Source organism: Dromiciops gliroides, chromosome 1 (assembly GCF_019393635.1).
Source record: "Dromiciops gliroides isolate mDroGli1 chromosome 1, mDroGli1.pri, whole genome shotgun sequence".
Taxonomy (NCBI): domain Eukaryota; kingdom Metazoa; phylum Chordata; class Mammalia; order Microbiotheria; family Microbiotheriidae; genus Dromiciops; species Dromiciops gliroides.
In genome coordinates, this window is record NC_057861.1 from 630,451,751 (window position 1) to 630,468,311 (window position 16,561).

General features: G+C 36.5%; 1 protein-coding gene across 8 annotated transcripts in view; it reads right to left on the reverse strand.

The window, feature by feature from the left end:
* The window catches only part of UNKL (unk like zinc finger), a 124,284-nt gene that overhangs the window by 22,433 nt on the left and 85,290 nt on the right, over positions 1 to 16,561 (reverse strand). For 3 of the 8 annotated variants that reach the window (XM_043969431.1, XM_043969424.1, XM_043969406.1), the window contains exon 1: positions 8,657 to 9,003. The exons of 3 other annotated variants lie outside the window; for them this stretch is intronic. In XM_043969431.1, coding sequence (XP_043825366.1) covers positions 8,657 to 8,720 — 64 coding nt within the window. In that variant the 5' untranslated portion in view covers positions 8,721 to 9,003. Of the gene's footprint in view, positions 1 to 5,418; positions 5,437 to 8,656; positions 9,004 to 16,561 lie in introns of those variants that run through there. 2 more of the 8 variants (XM_043969416.1, XM_043969434.1) reach the window with 2 other exon arrangements.

Sequence of the window (16,561 nt, forward strand, 5' to 3'; positions counted from 1 at the left end):
TCTTCTCAGGAGTCTCTGAAATTTTCTCATCTCATCTAATCTGCACAATTTTTTTTTTTAGTGAGGCAACTGGGGTTAAGTGACTCACCCAGGGTCACACAGCTAGTAAGTGTTAAGTGTCTGAGGCCGGATTTGAACTCAGGTACTCCTGAATCCAGGGCCGGTGCTCTATCCACTGTGCCACCTAGCTGCCCCCATAGTGCACAATTATGTTCCATTTCATCTATATACTATAACTTGTTCAGGCATTCTCTAATTGATAGGCACTTCCAGTTTCTAGTTCTTTGCCACAACACAATCACTGCTATAATTTTATATGTGTGAGTCCTTTCCTTTTTACTTGATTTCTTTGGGATATAAACCTCTTATTGCTGGGCCAAAAGTTATAGATAGTTTAGTGACTTTTGAGTACAGTGGCAAATTATTTTCCAGAATGGCTAGAACAATTCAGATCTCCAACAAAAGTATGTTAGTAGCTTAACTTGTTTTTCACATATAATCTCAATCACGTCTTTTTTTTTTTTTTTGCATCTCACATAGAACCTATAATTGGTAATATGCTAAAACTTACTTTTGCCTACGAAGTACCTTTCCAATTTCCTTCAGGTTGCTAATAATTTTTAATGTTCAATCATGTGCTATTATATAGAATCACAGGGAGGCTATTGATATTACAATTTTGTGAGAGGGGAGCAGCCTGGAATCACAGCAAGCATTTCTAAACTTCCTTCTATTCTGATCTTATCCTACTCATTTCTGAACACAACTTATCATTCATCTGTAGTACTTGCCCAAAGTTAAGTTACTTTCAGAGCAAGATGTATTGTTCATCCACTTCTAGTGTGAATGGACACAGCCATTTTTGGCGTTACTATGAATTTTAGAGAAGACTCCATAGTGTTTCGGTTCACCATACAGTCTGTGAACAGAAGCATGTGGAGAACCTCAGGTGATTTCCCCCAACCCCCTTTGACTTCACTTTAGTCAAAACATCTTCAATATCACTAGAGAACAACTTAGGTTTCTTTCTTTCAGTAGATGGATGAATCAGGCCCAAGATGGAACATTTAAGTGGGTTGAACTTCAGGTAGTTAAAGTTCTTTTAATGACACTTCCCTGAAGCAGAGATGCCTCGTTTTAATATTAGCATTCTTCCAATGCTGTTCATGGCTAGTAGTGATGAAATACTAGTCTCTGAAGAATGGAAAAGTAATCCCAAATGCCTAAGTGATGTGATAAAGGTTTCCACCAGAGAGTCATGCTGGAAGGGAAGCTTATGGTTGGGAAATCTATGAACATAGAAGAAGACTGCGGTCACAAAAAAACAAAAAAAACCCCTCTCGGAACACAAGGGGCATGTTTATGGGGGCACAAACTGAGGTATCTATCTTCTCAACTGTCCATATTCCAGAAACTTTTACACAATCACTGAATTTTAGTGTTAGAAAGTACCTCAACAGTCACTTAGCCCAATCCACCAATCAAAAAGAATCCTTACAACAAGCCTCTGAAGCAATCATCCAGCCTATGCTTAAAGGCTTGCACTGAGAGAGAACTCATTTCTTGAGGCAGCCTATTCCACTTAGGAATAGTTCTAATTGTTAGGAAGCTTTTCCTGACTTCAAGTCTGTATCTGCCTCTTCACAACTACCATCCTTTGTCCACAGAGTACAGAACTAGGTGCAAAAAGATCAAATTTAATCCTTCTTCCACCTGACAACCATTCAAATATCTGAAAATGGATATCACTTCTCCAGTCTAAATTTAGACTGCCCTCCTCCAGGCACTATTCAGCTTACCGAAGTTGTTCTTAAAGTTATTGAAGACGATACTAATTTTGGTCTTTTTGGCTACCATACCACACTAATAATGAACATTAAGTTTGAAGTCTGCTAAAACCCTCGTATTTAGTAGAAGGTATACTCCTTTGTTTCAAATGAGAGAAAGGAAAATCAAAAGAATTCAGATTTTACCTTACAATGTGCAAATTAACAAAAATAACATGAGATGAAAATAGTTTATGTTAAAGGAGCTTAGGAAAGAGAGGAGCACTAATATGTTGTTGTTGGAGCTGCCAAATCGCTCCAACCATTCTGGAAAGTAACTGGAAACTATGCTAAGAAAATGACTAAAATGCCTGTTCCCTTTTACCTAGGTATTCATTTGGTATGTATATATCCCAAGGAGGTCAAAGATAGAAATAATGTACACTAAGTAACCACCAAGGTCAGAAGACTACCTCAGAGAAGAAAATGACTAGATATCAACCAAACATCCCATCCAGGTGATACCTAAAAAAATATTCAGCATACAGATAATCATTATCTGCTTATAAAGCCGCAGAGCCAGGATTTAAACCCAAATCCTGTGATTCCAGATGGCAGCTTCCTTTCCAGAGATGGCTCAGAGGGCCTGTAAACAGCAACAGTTTCTGTTTTGGCCAAAAACCCTGAGGGTCTTCCCCTCCCAGATTCATTCATTCATTCATTCATTCATTCATTCATTCATTCATTCATTCATTCAGGCACAGAATGGGCATTGATTGCCTCAGGCAAACTGAGACCTGGGAAAGACCTCAGCTTGAAGAGGCTGAGGTTTCCCACAGCATCTGGGCCATTTCCAGATCATCCTGATCTATATCTTGCCACTGGACCCACATGGCTCTGCAGGAGAGTGTGAGGTTGGTGACTCTGCACAGCCCTCCCTCACTTAAATCCAATTCACTACAAGTCATGACATTACCTCCCTGATGTCATGGTTCTCTTCAAGAACAAAGGACAAACAACAACAACATGACAACCTGCTTATAAACAGAGAGAACTGTACTTAGTATTTGCTAAAGAGAATACTTTTAAAAGAATCCATTAAAATGCCCCTGATTTGCAACGTTACACAATCATTAACTGAAGAATTTTGTGAAAAAGCTGTTTCACTAGACTGACAAGAAGCATATGGTCTGTCTCTCATTCATTCTCTATCTCCCTTTCTTTTCTCTCTCATTCTGTCTTCTCCCTCTATCTTATTCTCTCTCATTCTTTTTTTTTCTTTTTCGCATTGTGTTTTCTGTCATCTCCCCCCTTTCATTCTGTCTTCTCTCTCTCTCCATTAATTTGTATTAATTTATCTGCATAGACGTTTTATCATCTTACCAGAAGTTGCCTGAGGGAAAAGATTATTTCATTTTTGTCCTTATCTGCATAGAGCAGGTACCCAAATGTTCACTGAATCCAAATTCCAGTCTTCTATTTCCAAAAATACATTAGATACTGATACCTGGATGTTCTTCCTACCAAATCAGCTCTCAATCATCCATTAGTGATACTACCATTGTCCCAATAGCATAAGCTAGGTAACCAGACATCATCCCTGACTCATCCCTCTTTGCCTTCCTCTAATACTAATCACAGAGTTCTAGCAATTCTTTCATAGTATTTCCTGCATGTTCCTTTCTCTCCATTCCTACTGCTGTCACTCTTGTTCAGGTTCTCATCACCTTGCACTTGGATGAATAATTCAACAGTTTCCAAGAATGCCACCCTATACCAGCCTCTACCCTCTCCAGTCCATCTAGCATGCCAACACCAGACAAATCTTCCTTAAATATAGTTTTCACTATGTCACTATCCTTCTTAAGAAACTATAGTAACCCCTCACTACTTAGCACATTAAGTCTTATATTCCTCTGCCTGTTATATTTAATAATCTCCACAAATTAGTTTCATTTTGGTTTTTATTTTCCTCTCCATACTCTGCAGAATACTCTATTACAGAAAGGCCAATATTCTCACCGTCCCATGAAAAGTTGCTGATGGATGACATTGCCATGACCTGGAATGTTCTCTAACTAAATTCTGCCAGTTCTTCAAGGGTGAGTTCAAATTCCATCTCTTTCAGAAGTCTTCCTTAACTGCTTCAGTATTTATTTATCCTCCCTTCAACCAACAAGCATTTATTCATTTCATCTGAACTCCTACAACACTGATAGTTTGTTACCATTTAATTAACTTATATGTCTTTTCGCTCTTCATGTTATTTCCTATGCATGAGTTTTATTTTCCCAAATAGACTGTAAGCTCTTTGAAAATAAAGACCATATTCACAGGATCACAGATAAGTGTTGGAAAAGACCCAGAGGCCAATTTGTCTAACCCCTTCATTTTACAGATGAAGAAACTAAAAAATCTATTTCCCATATCTGAAACAATGTCACAAACTGAAGAGGTCCTCAATAAGTATCAGCTGTTTAAGTGAATTCCAAGAGGGTAGGTAACATTTCTATTTATGCCTTGTTTTTCAGGTATCCTAGAATATGATGTGGTCTGTTACTCCTATCTATTTACATGCTTTTCAAATGCTGTATTAAAATGATGAGTCATACACAGTTCATCTTTTACAGGAGAAAATATAAAACCTTTTTAGTTTTCTAAGAATAGTATTTTCAAACTAATTTTATGATAATTCTAGATTACAACCTAGTTTTCAACTTCCTAGTTTCTACCAACTGACAAATTTCTTTGAATGTATGGGTTTTGTTTTGTTTCTTTTGGGAGGAAGAAGGGGAACTTTTACATATTTCACATTTCATGATTCAACAATGAGAAGGCTGTTTAGAGATTTTCAAGTAGTTTAGTGGATGTGGGAAAATTAAATTTTCTATTTAAATAATTCATAATTGAAAAAATTCATAATTGAATCATTAAATCTAGACTGGATAATAAAGCTAAGCTAATATTAAATATGACTATATTGATTTGACTTTTGCCTAAATACTTCACACTTCTAAAGATGTCATTAAAACACAATACTACTGGGGGCATCTAGGTGGCACGGTGGATAAAGCACTAGCCCTGGATTCAGGAGGACCTGAGTTCAAATCCAGCCTCAGACACTTGACACTTACTAGCTGTGTGACCCTGGGCAAGTCACTTAACCCTCATTGCCCTGCAAAAAAAACAAACAAAAAACCCCCCACAATACTATTGCAAAGCAAATGAGATGAAAAATGCCAAATAAGCATTTTCACTTTCTTTAATCAACAGCTTTAAAGAGACTTTATTCTTAACCTGATATCAAGGCAAGCTAAATTCAGTAGCAATGAAACAGTAATCAAGATTAAAGCTATGCTCACCATTTCACAGGGCTGTTCATTTGAAGATGGAAAATCAAAAGGTTACCAATATAATTGCCCCATGATCAGCTTAAAACAGAAGACACAGAAATCATAGTCAAAGTGGACAGAACAATAGCTTCAGGGGAAAAGTAAAAGACTAATTTTGTGTATATTACATAGACACTGAGGTCTGGCAGGCACAAACAGAACAAGCTGGCATGCTCCAACAGGCTGGCTGAGTTCTGACTAAACATTTGGAGAGTACAAGGAAGCCAGACTGGAACCAGGTCAACACCTCACCTACCCACCTGAGACAGGGTCACAGCAGCCAATCAAGAAGTCCTTCTAATAGATGACAGCAAGGAAAGACATTTAAAACCTTCATTTGGGTTTTCAGCTGTGACTGAACAACACAGCGATGCTAGCTTCTGAAATAGAGGCACACAAATTTCTGTTTTCTTTCGTACATGGCACATACTATCTGTCCAACTTTCCAAGGTAAGACATTTCATTTGCATTGTGCAGACTCCACTTTGGATTGCTTATCATTTCATTTCCTATTTAGACTATTGTAATAGTGAACCTCATTTGATAATCAGTCTCTGTATCAAGCTTAATGAGGAATTAATGAAAACTCTGAAGTTATAAAGGGCATTGAAACAGGAAGTAAAACTTGGTGATGAAGCACATGGTAGTGCTTCCCAGGCTCCTAGTCAGGGAAAGGCTAATCACATACTTTTTACTCAATGCTAGTGGTTAAATGCTTTATAATTGTTTGTTTTATCTATGACATTCATTAAATCAATACATAAAAATCCAAGAAGTAACAGCAAAAAGAACGTGCGCAAATCTTTTAAAATAGAAAGCTCAATGTTTTAATTTGTTTTACTTAGCTGTACTTCTTTGTTAGAAGGTAGGGTTCTATTGCTGAGAGGCAGGAGTCACTGAAAAATGGCAGTGGTATAGAAAAGAAAGCATCAAGACATCTTAAAAAGATCTAAGGCCTTCACTGTTTCTTGTAGATATAACAATTTTTCCAAATTTGATAAATACAGCTGATGAAAAATTCTAAAGCAACCATTTATCTTTCAGCAGACAAACTGAATAAACAATTTTATCTTAAAACTACTTGGGGTAGCTATATCTGAATCTTTTCAGTTAACCTAAGCTAGATAGATCATCTAGTTTTCCCACTGAAATCCATTGGGTTATCTGGAAGTCACCCTAGACAGGGAAGAGACTTTCAGAAGTACATTGAAGTAAGACTCCCTACACCCAATGTCCAGTTCATACATTTTACAACCCCCCCCCCCCAGAGAAAACTGAATTGTCATAACAGAGGAAAGCATCTTAACATGAGCAGACTAAGCCTACTCATTCTAGATTTATCACTACTCCAGGAAATGCATATATTTTCTTAGATGACCATAAGACTGCTGAGGCATGATTGGCCCACTTGCAAGAAAGATACACTGCACCAGGCCTAACCTAATCCTGAAATGTTTAATTTAATCCTTATCCAAGGCATCATTTTCCTCATTCATATTATCTAGTTTTTAATTCCTCTCTTTCCCTTCCTTCCTTCCACATTTTGGAATCCCTAGCTCCTGCTAAGGCTTACCCTTCTGCAAGAGGACCCTCTAGATCTTCTTAGATATGGCTAATTGTTAGAGGAATATCTCTCCCCCAAATTACTTTATGTGCATATTTTAAATTTATATTTCATTGTACATATTACTTGCAAAATGTGACCTCCCTCAGGCCAGGGGTTTCCATTTTTGTGTATCCCTAGTGCCTTGAATACTTCCTAGTACACCATAGGCAATTAATAAATTCCTGTTGAATTGAAGTGAATTTTTATTAGGTTTCATTTTTTATTGTCAGAACCCAAATTCTCTCGAATATTTTATTAAATATAAACTGTAAGTCTTCTCAATTTTAAAAAGCCAATCTTTCAGAACAGATGAAACCATGCATAAGAAAAAGTCTCAGGAGTCAAAATGACAACAAAACTATAAAAAATCTTAAAAAAAAACAACAACCAGGAGACCCTTTTCAACATTAATGAAAACCAGCCAGGAAGTGCTGAGTAATACAGCTGGCACACACTGTTGCCTGGAGGTACATGGCTGGCTCTTCAAACAACCCTAAATCCCAAAGTAGTCCATGGGGGCCAGTGGGACACTCTGGAGGACAGAGACTCAAACAGAAACAGGTGAAGCTGACAAGATCTAGTGGGAGAAAAGACTGGTACTCAGGAGCAGGTATTTTATGCATAAAGAACACAAACATTTGTATTCTGCTCTCTTTCTTTAGATAAATAAGCTTATAAATTAAAGCGAAACTGCAATTCATCAAGTTATGTTCCAAGCACTTCATATCTAAGTCAATCTCCTGGAGACCTTTCACATCATTACATAACATGGATACAAACTTTCAAGCCTTAATGCTAAACATAGGTCATCAGAGTTTGTCAAATGTTAACAACTTGGCTACTCAAACTTGTTTAAATTGTGCAAGAGTTCATAGCTACCTGAAATTGACACTTTGATAAAAATAAAAAATAAAAATAAAACAAAACAAAAAAAACACCCAATTAACTTCTGAATCAACACAAGAGGGAAAAGAGCTCCAATCTCTAATACTTTATGGAGAGAAAGAGCATTTACTTACTTAAAATATATTAATTGTAAGCTTTTTTAGTCTATGAAGCAAAACTGTGCATATTAATGGTCACCCCAGAACTGTCCTATACACAGTCCCCAAACCCTGTAATTATTAAGTACAGTGTCTTATTTCCCCAGAAACACACTAGCCTTAAACAGTACACATACAGCCCTTTGTCTCCAATGCACTAGTACACCAAAGCTAAGTACTGCTCTAAACAACTCTGACAATATAATTCTGACAAGCAAGGAGTAAGACCTTTGTCAGTTAATGTAAATGCTGTCATGGCAGCAGAAAGGAACAAAACCTTATATGGCTGCCTAGTCTACATCAATTCTGTTCATGGAAACCACAGAAATTAGTCGACTTCATAATAGGGTCATATTAATAGTTTATTTTTAAAACAAGTGATTTTTATACAGTTTGACTTTTGTCTCTAAGTAAAATTAAAAAAGGTTTCATACTGACTCAAAGCTATTTAAATACTGCTTTTTACTCTGGTATCTAAAATGTTATCTTACTATCTTACTAACCTAATACTGAGGTGTACAGCTTGAGTATAATTGTCAGCTAATACTATAGCAATGTTCCAATCTATAGATTGCAATGGAGCATATCCATTTAAGGTCTGCCTTCTTTATACATTTTAAAATCAAAATCACCAAGTCAGATCTTTCAAAAGGTTTCAATTACACACAAAAAAAGCTCTGATCACTGAAAAAAAAATCCACATTCTAAGTACATTTTAAAATCAATGTGATATTCTATAGCATATTGTAAATCAACACAGCAGATTACTGAAGAGCAAATTATATTACAAAAACATTTACTTGATAAAATCTTTGAATTAGTTTGTTAAAAGAAATTAAGAAAGCTTACCAGCCCTAACTGCTGACTCACTGTCTGCAGCCTCTCCTCCTCCTCTACACACCAATTTAAACATAGAATCCTGCAAACGTACCAGCTAATCACAGCAACCCCCGATCACATGACTGGAGGCACAGCTCTCTGCCAATGAATTCAAATACACTGGTTGCATCATGGAACTTTTATACATGGCTCATTCTGAGAGAATCTACCATATTAACGCTGAGCCACTACAATATAATATTCACAAAGCAATAAGACCAATATTCAAACAAAACTATGTGATCTATGTCAGGCAGACAAATATGTGCAAAATGCTGATTTGGGGCTCCTAACATACCTTGTGATTTTGGAAAAGAATCTGTTCCCATTTTATTTCTGGTAGTATTAATACTTTCCACTAAAGTCATCTTTTGATACCCTTACTTTTGGAAGGCTATGCCAGAAGTGTGCAGACTCAGGCAGATTTTACTGAGCTGGAAAATCTTCAAGAAGGGGCCCAGTGAGAGATTGTGCCAAATGTCCAGAGTCCGGCAAGTTCAGAGAGGTACATCGTCATGTTGGCCTGAGAGGGATGAATTCTTGGTCACAGTCACCCTTGGTTACTAACACAGGGCTAGAAAAAATGTTAGACTCAAATTCTTTAAGACCCAGGTTTGAATTCTACCTTAGATATTTACCAGCTTTGTGACTCTGGGACAGGTCCCTTGCCCTCTCTAAGACCATTTTCTAATCTGTAAAATGGGTATAATAATCGTGCTTACCTCACAGGCTTTTTGTGAGGTTCAAGGGACATGGTTTATGGAAAGCACTAGGCAATCATGAAAGTTTTCAGCTACTGAATTGTAGAAGGGTTACAATGTATCAAGAGACAAGCTATCCACACATTTATAAGATTATAAATCTTTCAAGTACTAAAGTAGTACTACAACATTCAACTCAATTCAAATGCTTATCAAATATGTGCAAGTCACATTTGGCAGGAGGGGAGGCCCATGAGGGTTAAGTGACTTGCCCAGGGTTACACAGCAATTAAGTATCAAGTGTCTAAGGTTGGATTTGAACTCAGGTCCTCCTGAATCCAGTGCCAGTGCTTCTCCACCTACCTGCCTCATGCCACATTTTCACACAAAAAAAAACAAAACTATGAGTTACTCTGAATTGAAGATCATCCGGAAGAATGTACATCTCTTCTCCATTGACTCCTTTTGTTCAGTCTTCCAATAATCTTGGGTCTCCAGAATCCTAAAAAATTCTTCCCTTGACACCTTCTACTCTTCCCTCTATACATGTCACCCTATTCCTACTACCCTATTCCTTTTCTCACTCCTCAAAAGGATTATATATATCGTTTGCTGCTCATAACTATTTATTCTCTCCTTACTGTTTTGATTTCTAACTCTACCACTCCATCGATAATGTTCTCTCCAAGATGAGTAACTCTTTTCTAGATTAAAACTTCTTAAACTGTGGGTCACATAATTCAATGTGAGGGGTCATGAAAAATTTGGCAACAGAAAAGGTTATGTATACCTCTTTTATATACCTATGTATCTAGGGTCATGTAAAAATTTCTTGGGCAAAGAGGGGTCACAAGTGGAAAAAGTGTAAGAAGCCCTGTTCTAGACAAAACTAAAGATTCTTATTCCAGTCTTTATGTTTGACTGCTACTGCTGCATATGACACTGGTGACATCAGCTCAGGCTTCTAGAGACTGTTTCTTTGGTTTTTATGACATTTTGCATTGCTAGGATCTTATCACTACCACCAGCAACAGCACTTCTACTCCTCTGATAGCACCTTCTTTGGTTCTTCCTTCCAACTGTGTGTTTGGCATTCTATTACTGAATATTCTTTCTCTTGAAGTATTGCTCACCCTCCATCATAAATTCAACCACAAACTCTGAACTGATATCTTAAATAACTGCCATCTCTAATTTATCGACTAAATTCCAATTCCATATTTTGAATTGTGTAAAGGACCTTTCTACTGGGATGTCTGCAACTAATATGATGAAAACTTTTTTAAAAATGTTGAGTTATAAGGGGCCTTAGATACCATAGTTCAAAGACCTTATTTTATAGATTGGACAACTAAAGAAGGGAGCTGATTTATACACTATCAGACCTCTGGGCATAAGAGTTATTAAATAAAAAAAAAAGAAATTGAAGGTTATGAAATGGATGACCTCCCAAAGGGAATAAATATGATGAGACAGAAAAGAATAAAAACAAAAGGAAGAAGAATGCATCTTAAGTATCACTGCTCCACAGTTCTTCCTAAAATATCTCTTTCATCATCTCTTCCTCATAAATTTACAAGAGTCCCCTATCAACTCTACATTCCTCAACTTGGGTTAGTACCACCATCTGATGGCCCCATCTACCCAACCTTATCTGCCAATCCAAATCCTCCTCTTTACCAATTCAAATTCTCTATTACTTTTAAAACCCAAATCATGTAACAACTCTTGTAACTAGTCTTGCCAAACCCCTAAAGGCCACGTTGATATTTTTCTTTGACTTTCTATTACACTAGTACATTGATTAGCATATATTTTGTCACCTGACATTAGCCTCTAGTTGTTTCGTACGGGTGTATTTATATAGCACCTTACATATAGTAACCTCTATAACATCTCTGTGAGATAGAGACTAAGAATAGCTATCCCTATTTTACAGGTGAAGAAATGGAGATTGAAAAAAGTGAAGTGCCTTTACCTGGCCATACAGTTTATCAGGGTCAGAAGGAAGGGGAACGAACTTCAGTCTTCCTAATTCCACATCTATCTACTATGCCATGTTTAGGTGACTGATAATTTAGTTGACAGTAGTTATTTTGGGCCCCCCCATACCACTTAACACTTAACTTTTAAAAAATTGTTAACTTGACCTCAGTCTTATTGGCTTAAAAAAAAAACAAATGGAGGAATCCAGTGATTCCACAATTCAAACTATACCCCTAAGAAATCACAGAAAAAGACTCACATTTATATAAACCTGTAAAGAAGCTCTTTTTGAAATGACAAAGAACTGGAACTAAAGGAGTGCCCATCAACTGGGGAATGGCTGAACAAATTATGGCATATGAAAACAATGTTACTGACTCATAAGAAATGATGAAAGGAATAGTTATAGATAAACTTAGGAAAACTTATATGAACTGATACAGAGTAAAATGAGCAAAACCCAGAGAATAATTTAAATAACAACAACATGGTAAAGAAAAGCAACTAAAAAACACATAAAAATTCTGATCAATATGATGACCAATCTTTTACACTGGAGGAACAGTAATAGTGATGAAAAATGACAAACTCAAGACACAGAATGAAATATATATTTTTGGACATGGATAATATAAGGATATGAAAATGTTTTGTTTGATTATAATGTATTTGATAGAGGAGTTGTGTTTTTCTTCCTTTCAATGGTGGGACTTAGAGGGGTGTATGTGGAAGGGTGGAGAAGAAGGGGGGAAGAGAGAAGATTTAGTAATAGGGTTACCAAAAGAGGAGGAAAAAAGAAAGAAAATAAGAAAAGAGTGGTCATTGAATTTTCTGTGCATATTTTTAAATGTATAGAAGTTCAATAAGAACAACAATAATAAACCAGAGACAAGCAGAACAGCTTTGAAAATAACTTGATGAATTTATTATACACTTTAAAAGAAAAGCAAACTGTACATAATACAGATTTGCGGCTTCAGACACAATTTTTTTCTGTTCTATCTACTTTGTATATGAAAATGCTTACCTTACTTAGTGTTTGTAAAGTTTAAAAGAAACAACAGGAAGATAGAGAAGACTGAAAGGACAAGAGGACAGATTTGGACCTAAAAGTTGTCTTAGAGGCTACCTAGTCCAATACCATCATTTTACATATGAGGAAAAGTCACACAAGTAAATGACAGAGCCAAGATTTGAGCCCAAGTCCTTTGACTTGAAATTCTATCCTCTTTCCATAGTGCAACTTGAAGATGCAAGAGATATTAGTATAAACTCTAATTTCTAAGTTTATTATCATTTAGTTGAGGCTCTAATTAAGACCAATAAGGACTACAGCAAGAGAATTCCTAATTTCTTTATGGCAGTTCTATGGGTGTATGGTCAGAGCCATTTTGAGATACCAATATGGTATTCCCGAAAATAGCAAAGCGTCTTTGGGAATTTCTACCAGTCTCCTTTCCATAAGGGCAAGAATCAACATTTCACCCCCTCAGTTTAGGACTCTTGGAATTACCCAAAACTGCCCATCACTCCAAGGAGCAAGTAAGCTTCTTCCTCTACAACTGAGTTTGTGGGCTGAATTCCTAGATGCCACTACTGTTTTCAATGAAAATCAAATTCGTGAAGTGTTCCTTACTCAGGTGACACCGATGAAGCTTTCCCTAATCTACCTACTTGCTAATTGAGCTCCCACTCCCTCAAAAGTGCTCACTCCCCTGCCCCTCCTCTCTTCCTCCCTCCCTCCTCTCAAATTATCCACTTACTATGTGTATTCAAGTTGTATGCCACTCACAGCCCCCAGCAAAATATAAACTCTTTAAAGCTAGGGATAGTTCCATTTTTGCCTTTATACCCACAGTGCCTTGAACATGTAATAAATGATTATTCTACCAATTAATCTAAAGGGTCAATTATTGAGACATGGGAAAAATCCTGAAAGACAGAATTTCTGGGTAATTAACAATCAATTTAATAATGTTATTAATTAGGTAACTAGTAATCAATAAATTGATAGCTAGCAGTTTATCTTGGTAACCAAAGACACCAAGGGAATTTTCCAGTTAAGTGAAAAACAACCTTGATTGGTATACATTTAATAAGGAGGTTGGCTAAAAGTCTTCAGCTCCTCGAACTGAAAATATGGCTTGATCGTGAGACTTAGCAGCCTCCAGCAATCTAGACAGAGGGAAACCATCTCCATCTGGGCCTCTCTGGTTAGTTTTATCCTTCATGAGCTGGATCAACTCTAATGGAAGAGACCAAGAACAGGAGTTCCTTCCCTAAGGGTAAACCCGACACCCCCCCCCCCCAACCACCCCTTTTTGTTTATACTCTAAACAGAAATTAGGTCTCCTAATTGGGTGGGGTCCCAACCAAGATGGATAAACAAGTTCCCAGAATGCTAAGAATAATCTCATCAACCAGCCTGTCCTTCAGAGACTTTAACAAGAGCTAGGACACTAAACAGATATTAGGATAAAATCCTGGATCATATTAATCATAGTAATAACTAATTTTAGTTATTAATCTAACATCATAACAATGATTTCTCAACTGCATTAAACAGAGGAAACATTACCCTTTGACTATGTGTGTATTTTCCCCATCCCCACACAAGATTAAGATTACTACATCAATCTAAAGCTGGTTTTCTATGCCTCTTATTTTGAAGCTTTAATAGTACTTATTCTCTCTAGTTCTGTACCCTCTCCCCTAATTTAGATACCTCTATCATTGAACCTGCTAGAATAAGACTATTTATGGTTTGCCTTTTATTGCTGTTGAGTAATTTCAGTTATGCCTGACTCTTCATGACCCCATTTGGGGTTTTCTTGGCAAAGACACTGGATTATTTTGCCATTTCCTTCTCAGCTCATTTTACAGACAAGGAGATTGAGGCCAACAGGGTTAAGTGACTTGCCCAGAGTCATACAACTAGCATCTGAGGCCAGATTTGAATTCAGGTCTTCCTGACTCCAGAACTAGCGATTTATCCACTGTACCACCTTGCTGCCTATAATTTGCCTAGTCTGCTTTTAATCTTACCTATTCCCTTTGTTCAACATCTTCCTGAACAGGTCTTACAAGGACTTCATTTCCTCACTGGGAAGAGTACCAAGGACTTTTCCCTTTAGATAATCTTACTGGCAACCATGAGTCTGTTTTGCTGTCTTGTTTTTTTCTTTTCTTAAGAACTACCTCCCAAATCTTTCTCCAATTCCAACTGCAGGTCCCTTATCAACAGTGTACATTCCTTTATACCTATTTTCTAAGCAACAATTTGAACTCTATCCCACTCTACTAACTGCCAACGAATAATCAATGTAGATGTTAATATTCATGAGAGTGGCCCTGCCAACATCCTTTCCACTGGCCTTCTCCTCTTCTGAACTCCACATTCATCACAGATCAGGCCTCTGGCCAATTATTTATAGTGCTTTTCATGTCACCTCAAAATCTGATTCCTTTACCAATATATTTTATACATTAATTTGGTAGTTTTAACAATAACTACAAATTAGAAATGGACTGACAACTTCGGGTTCCAATTTTCTTCCCTGTTAATGAACTTTGCAGAATATTGTATTTGCGTTTTATTCACTGATTTGTTTGAAATATACAGCACAAGAACATAAATTTATCAAGTGATCTTCAAATGAGTATATCCAAAGAAATGCAGAATTCTGGAAATGCCTCCTATTCTATTTCTACTTGATATGCATTGTTTGAACTTAAAAGAAAATATTCTAATAAAATATAAACTATACAGAATTCTTGGGGAGATGAAGTAAGGAAAAAAGTATTTTTCTAAGACATCACTAGTCCCTGAGGAAAATTTCCCTTTAAGTAGAGTGTAAAAGAATGTTTATTTATGAAGGGCAGCTAGGTGGCTAAATGAATAGAGCACCAACCCTGGATTGAGGAGAACCTGAGTTCAAATCTGACCTCAGACACTTGACACTAGCTGTGTGACTCTGGGCAAGTCACTTAACCCTCCTTGCTCTGCAAAAAAAAAAAAAGTTTATTTATCTATTTGTCTATTAAAAGACAAACCTCAAAGTGATCAAGTGAAATTGCTTGGGCTTAGACCTGGCTTTAAAACCAAGTAATGATTAGCAAACAAAAAAATAACTTGGAATTCACTGCAATTTTTTGCTGTTGTTATGTATAAAGGTACACTTGATGTTGAGAATATACAAAATAAAAGATATGATCCTTATCAAGATGATATAGAGCCACAGGAGTTCAAAGGAGAGGATGAATAAACTTTCAAGAAGAGTAAAGGAAGGTTTCAGAGAAAGTTTTATCTGGGCCTTGAAGGATGGGTAGAATTTTAAAAGGAAGAATGAGAACTGACATGGGCAAGTCATTTAACCTCTCTAGGCTTTAGTAACCTCATCTATAAAATGAGGGAGTTGAACTTGATGGCCCCTTACAGCTCTAAACCTATAACCTTATGATTTACTATGAACTCAAGTAGTCAATGTATAGCTTAGTTTTGTGCGTATGCATATGTATGGAGAGATGGTGAATCATTTTTGTACTTTTTTATGAAACCTTGCTGGAAAAGGGAAAATATAGTCAATTTCAAATAACGAACTAGCTGTAATATGTAGTCTGGAGTTAACTTTTACTTCACACATGAACTGTAAAACTTGTACCAGTCTAGCTCTATTTTACAATTAAATTAGTTGTCAAAGGAAACTCTATGCAAGATGTTTATGTAAGTGACATAGACATTTTGAAAACTCAGAGTATTAAAACACTCCCAGATACAGGTTTTGTTCTGACTTTCAGAGAACAAAGTCAATAGTTCTAAGGGACAAATGCAGGTTTTACCAGGTCAGTGATCTGCTTCTTTTTAGATGTACTATATGGTGCTTTGTCCTACAAGAGTCCTTAGATGAGTCAGAATTAAGATCAAAGGTTTTCACATGACAGCCCCCTATCCCTGTTTAAGATTACAATTTCCTATAAAGAGCTGAATTTTCATATAAAGAAGCCAGTAAGTTCCTTTAATAAGAACTGTCCTTTTCCTCTCAATTTCAAGTACAAATGACAAAGATAAGTCATCCTTCATTTGCTTAAAAGTTTGACTTTAAGCAATGATACTTATTAAAAAACAGGAATTTACAACTTTCCCATGAGAATGAGAATAGTATATTTGAGAAGGTTCTAAGTTTTAACA